The sequence below is a fragment of the Etheostoma spectabile genome, chromosome 6 (genome assembly GCF_008692095.1).
Source record: "Etheostoma spectabile isolate EspeVRDwgs_2016 chromosome 6, UIUC_Espe_1.0, whole genome shotgun sequence".
In the NCBI taxonomy this organism is placed as follows: Eukaryota; Metazoa; Chordata; class Actinopteri; order Perciformes; family Percidae; genus Etheostoma; species Etheostoma spectabile.
In genome coordinates, this window is record NC_045738.1 from 17,675,963 (window position 1) to 17,681,648 (window position 5,686).

Genomic DNA, 5,686 nt, shown 5'->3' on the forward strand with positions numbered 1-5,686 from the left:
AAGGGGAGAGAGAGGGGGAGTGACATGCAGCAAAGGGCCGCAGGCTGGACTCGAACCCAGGCCGGCTGCGTCGAGAAGCAAACCTCTATACATGGGCACCCGCTCTACCAACTGAGCTATCTAGGTGCCCTTGAAGGTGGACCTTTTTTTAGGTGTCTAAAATAAGGTTTTGGTGCTGTCCCTGTCCACAGCAGTACCCTTAGCCTACAACGCTTAGGTACGTGTTGGTATTCCTGTCTGAGTCTCCAAAACTAGAAGTATTCTGACCGCCATTTACACAAGTAGCTTGTTCAACCCCACTTCAAAAAATCTGAACTATCCCTTTAAAAGAACAGGATCTTTCAGCACTCACACACACTTTAATTCAAATCTGGGTCATGATGACAAATGGTAGGGCCATGATGATGAATGATGATAAAAAAACAGGGCATTCACATACACATAATTACAAGAAGGTTTTTATGTCAACATTATATGGACTGAGCTATCCTTTCTTCAGTACTCCAAAAAGCACTACAGTGTTTGGAAAATTCATAATATTTTACAGTTTTTTGTTTTGTTTTTTGACGAAGGTTGCCCCTCGCCCCACTCTTATATTTGAAACTGTTGTATTTTATATACTTTAGACTTCTTCCTTCACTATCGCAGCAGCCAAAAGATTACTGCTGAGACACTGAATGAAAAGATGAGCACATGCTGGTTATGAAAGCATCACACGCTCACTGTTGAAAAATCCTGCCTTGGCCTGGCTTTCTGTAACTTCGAGGTCACCTGTGTAATCTAGTGTAGACTGCTGGAGAAAATCTGGAGAAAAAAATCAGTGTGTTTGTGTCTGCCATGCCCCTGTTGTTTGATTTTTTTTTTTTCTCTTGTTCAAAAGTTTGATAAAATGTTCCCTATAAAAGACGTACGCTATCAGGCAAAAGCAGTGGGACATTCCATTGCATGATGACTCCGATTACTGTCATATCCCCTCTCTGCGTGTTTTGAATGGGGTATTAGAAATTAGTTTGACACAGTGATTCAGAATACAATCTTTGTTTTCTAAAGCAAGGCTTGTCCCACAATACCTGATCAATGTTGAATACAAGGAGTCAATGAAAACTACTCACAACCCCCCAAAACATTTGAAAATGTGTTTTTTAGACTTGATTTATTGTTGAAGACATCCAATATAACTCAATAACGATGACAAAGAAGACTTTGTCATTGCCAGAAACCAGCACATAACAATCTTCTTCACAAAAAGCATCGGCTGAACAATAGTACACTGATGCTGGGCTGTGTTTTATGGAAATTGCATGACAGAAAGGAAAAACTTACTCATCAACTTACTGTGATGAGTAAAACTTTTTTCTGTACAAATAATAACTACTCTAGCTAAATGCTTAACTGAAACTTACATTTGCACGATCATTGGAGGCTTGTATCATGTGGACAGTTTTGTTGTCATCACTTAGAATTCCTCATTGGGAAGACAGAAACTACGCACTATAGCTTTAAAGGTCCCGTGACATGGCGCTCTTTGGATACTTTTATGTAGATCTTAGTGGTCTAGCCTGATGTCATATCTGAAGTCTCTTTCCCAAAATTCAGCCTAGGTGCAGAGTTACAGCCACTTGAACCAGTCCCACAAGGAGCTTTCTTAGGACGTGCCTAAGTCTGTAGCTTTTGAGGGGGAGAGAGGGCAAAAAAACATAATGGCTTTAAAACGGGCAAAGTGGGTCAAGGTGGAGGGTGGGGGTGTGGCCTTGACCCACTTTGCCCGTTTTAAAGCCATTGTGTTTTTCTCTCATGGGTGGGCCAAATATGCTGGGTGGGCAAAGCAGAGAAAGGGGAGGTAACCTTGCCCCTTATGAGGTCATAAGGGACAAGGTTACCTCCCCTTTTTTTAGAATTTGAGATTCTAGCTCAGCCCATCTGATCGGTTTTGCTTGTTAGAGTATTTTTACAGTGTGGTATTAGTACTTTTGATTAAGTAAAGGATCTCAATACTTCTTCCACCACGGCATGTATCTCACACGCCTCTTACCGCTGTTGTGAGCCTCCAGCTGCGACGCCGAGTTGACCGCCACTTTGCACAGCGAGCAGTACAGAAGACGCCGAGCTTTCTCCTCCTCCGTTTCCGCGTCTGTCTCCGCCTCGGGTTCGGCCTCAGGCTGCACGTCTGGTTCTGAGGGTGAGTCTAGAGCCAATTCCCCTCCAGCAGCTGAGGTAGTCTCTGGGGCTGTGGCTGCGGCTGCAGTTGGGCTCGGGAGTATCGCTGAGGCCGCAGGTGCCGGCGTTGGCGTTGTGAGGGTTGTTAAAGATGCCAAGGGTAGTGCCGGTCTGAGCCCGGGGGATAGTGGTAGGGGCACTGCTCCAGGAACGCCATCTGCACACAGGAAATAGATCATTTGTTTAGAATCATATGGCTTTCATTCATCATTTGGGGGCAAACATCTTTTATTCATGTAATGTTCAACAAACAGGTGGCAGAACTTGTTTTGTCAGACTTTGAGATTTGGACATGAGACTAAACATACCAACAAAACAAAAATGCCAGATTATTACCATAGTCGAAAACCTGGAGTGAGTAAAATGGGTTTCGTAAGGATTATGTGAGAGTTGGGTTAAAAGATAGATATTCTGTTGATTTGCATTTGTCTCACACATTGGTGTGAGTTAAGATTTCAGTTTAAGACACTGCCCAAACCATGAAATAAAGAGTTTGTAAAGAGGACAAGAACGTAGGACTGGGCGATACAAACGCAAAAAAGAAACGATCTTCCCCACTTTCTCTGGAAAAAATTGCAAGGCTCTTAGAGAAAGCCCCCGCAACAATATCTGCTTTTTCCAGTACATAATAGATACATAATAAATACAAGCTGCCGCCTTTTGCATGGGGAAACACATGGTGAGGATAAGCAAGGTAGGAAATTTGGATATTTAACAGACACATGAAACTGATTATTACCTCAGTGGCTAAAAACATTTTGGAATTAACATTGTATTGTATTGTATTATTTGCCAAAATGCAGACAAAAGTAGAAAATGAAAAATGTACGTTTCTTTCTAAATGTATAAAATTAGAATGAGGAACAGGTCTGTGTGCTAAAAACTAAAGACCGTGAAATGTATATTTCTAGAGGCAGGAGAATGAAGTCGAACTGATATCAGACTCAACTTTCAGAGGCAAAAAGCCCTGATTTATATTCACGATAAAGTAGTAAATGGGTTCATTTTCAAATTCGGATGATAATTGATTTCTGTCATGGTATGTATGTACATATCAAACAAAATTTAATCTATATTATTGAAATAGACAGCTCTGCAAAATAATCAGCCCTTTAATCTATTGTTGGTGCATGGGACCACGTTGACATGACAAATAGCTGCTGTGCTCTGAAAGAAAGGTCTGATATTTTTAGGCATGAGGACAGCAGTGGATCAATATTCTTGACTCATAAAACAACACCACATGTCAGTGTATGGAATACAGAGCACTTGCTGCAACACATAGGACCTACGGAAATTTAATTTGGCCTTGAGAGCGCCACCTGATCGATGCCAATGCCTCTGAGTTGTCCGTACTCCGGCGTCCCAAAATGAAGATCAGCCAGCAGGAGAGCAATCAATAGTGAATCATGTCATGCTATTTTTGTAAGCCATTATGTATGGTTGTCATTTTAGTTAAGAAATACATCAGATGTTTGAAGCAGCGTTTATGTTTCTGTCTTGACCTGTGGTGAAAGAATTGCAGACATCCTTTACATAAGAGGGATCAGCGAGAAGCCTTTTGTGGATGTTGGCTATGTATTCTAGCTGAGGTGTTGAATGGCATTTAAGGATTGTAGCTCATCACTCTGGATAGAAGCTTCAGCTACATGTTGGAAATGTATGTAAATGTACGCATTTTTCTTTTAGCATTTCGGTGTTTGTGAGCATCCAATCCATTAACCTTTGAAATGGATTTGAGGCACATTCATACTCCTAACACTCTTTTCTTACAGTTGACTGACTCCAACTGTGAAATTTGCTGCGCTTTCAATCCTGCTGCCTTGTCTGAATGCAGATCTTTAAAGTAATGAACAGGGGCAGGTGGGAAATAAACATACAGGAAACAGGATGTCGGCATTAAAACGAAGGGGAAAGCTGCAACAGTGTTTGCTCTAATGTGTAACAAAATCATAAAACTCATGATAGCAAATGCCTTATTATTATTATTATTATTATTATTATTATTATTATTATTATTATTAATGCCTGCACTGAACCCACAACAAAACTACAATCAACAGCCAAAACAGATACTAGCCTATGACTTTTAACCATGAAGTGCAACATTTTATTTTCAAATCTTCTGCTTTGTTAAGATACTTCCCCATAAGTACATCCCCCATCTCTTCCTTGGAGATCTTGAGGCGTTCCCAGGCCAGATGAGATATATAATCTCTCTGGTGGTCATCCCCGGGTCCTCCTCCGACTTGGTCATGTCTGTCTGTCTCATGTCCGCCGGGAGTTATCCAGGAAGTCGGAACCATCTCAACTGACTCCTTTCAACGTGTGAATGCAGCAGTTTTACCCAAGCTCCATTAGGATGTCCGAGCTCCTTAACTTATCTCTAACAGGGCTTTTGCTGCAAAAGTGCTAGAGCAAGGCCATTATTTCCAACAGGCTCTGTCTCGGGCAGCTTCGCAAGTCAAAGCAGCACGCACTATACTGATTTTCCACCAGGTTATGTAACATTAAGTCAACTTAATACTCTGATCTCTACAATATGTGTCCAGTGGGATTCACGCATTGCCAGGTGACAATTCTACTGAAGAGAAGAATGGTGGAAAAGTTCATTCAGAGTTCCATTTACTTTCTCATTCTACTGGGACTTCAGCAAAAAAAATCTCAAGATGGCAGCCAACAAATTAGAGAGGAAGGGGATCCTGGTTATTACAGTGATACTATGATACTCTCAATTCTAGACACTACCTCATGCAAACTATTTGTTATTTTGCATTTGGACGCTCCATAAGGGGAGCCCATCCACTCTTTGAAGGAAACTCATTTTGGCTGCTTGGATCCAGTATCCATTCATTTGGTGTTCACCCAAAGCTCATGATCAAAGCTGAGGGTTTTAACAACAACAGTTAAATCAAGAGCTTTGCCCAAACAAAACCCCATTGCACTTGAACCATGGGTGATTTTAGACCTTTTTAGGGGGGCTCAAGCCCAGAATTTCATCTCAGTCCCCCTAAAAATTACATGTACTTTTTTTTCAATCAATGTTATTGCTTCAAGTGAGAGATTGCAAACTTGTCTGTTACTGACAGAGGGCAAACAATTACATGTTCAAAGGACGTGAAACAGGTTTAAAATCCTGTGTCGCCAATGCTATGCACCTCTAACCCAGTCAAGGAAAAGGTTAACAGAAACCCAGTGTTGGCCAATCAGAGGTGGTTGTGCCAGACCAGAGTCTCGCTCTATCTAATATGTCAGAGAGAGAGCTGGAGTGCGGTTGTGAAGTTTGTCGTTGGTAATCCCCAGAGAAGAAGTTGGTAATTTCATGGTGCAGATTGGAACCCAAATTGAAACATAAGCAACTAAAATTACTGAATGTTACAACACTGTGTCAAATCAGTTATTAATAGCTATGTTTCCATCCACATGTTTTTATCTGAATTAAGGGATATCAAATGAAAAATGCCTTATG

The 5,686-nt window shown here is 41.2% G+C and overlaps 1 protein-coding gene across 1 annotated transcript in view; it reads right to left on the minus strand.

Moving 5' to 3' along the window:
- Positions 1-5,686, minus strand: part of znf385d (zinc finger protein 385D) — a gene marked incomplete at its 5' end in the record, with an annotated part of 85,735 nt that overhangs the window by 9,864 nt on the left and 70,185 nt on the right. Inside the window, 1 exon segment of the mRNA XM_032519060.1 lies at positions 2,033-2,374. Within this exon segment, the coding sequence (XP_032374951.1) occupies positions 2,033-2,374 (342 nt within the window).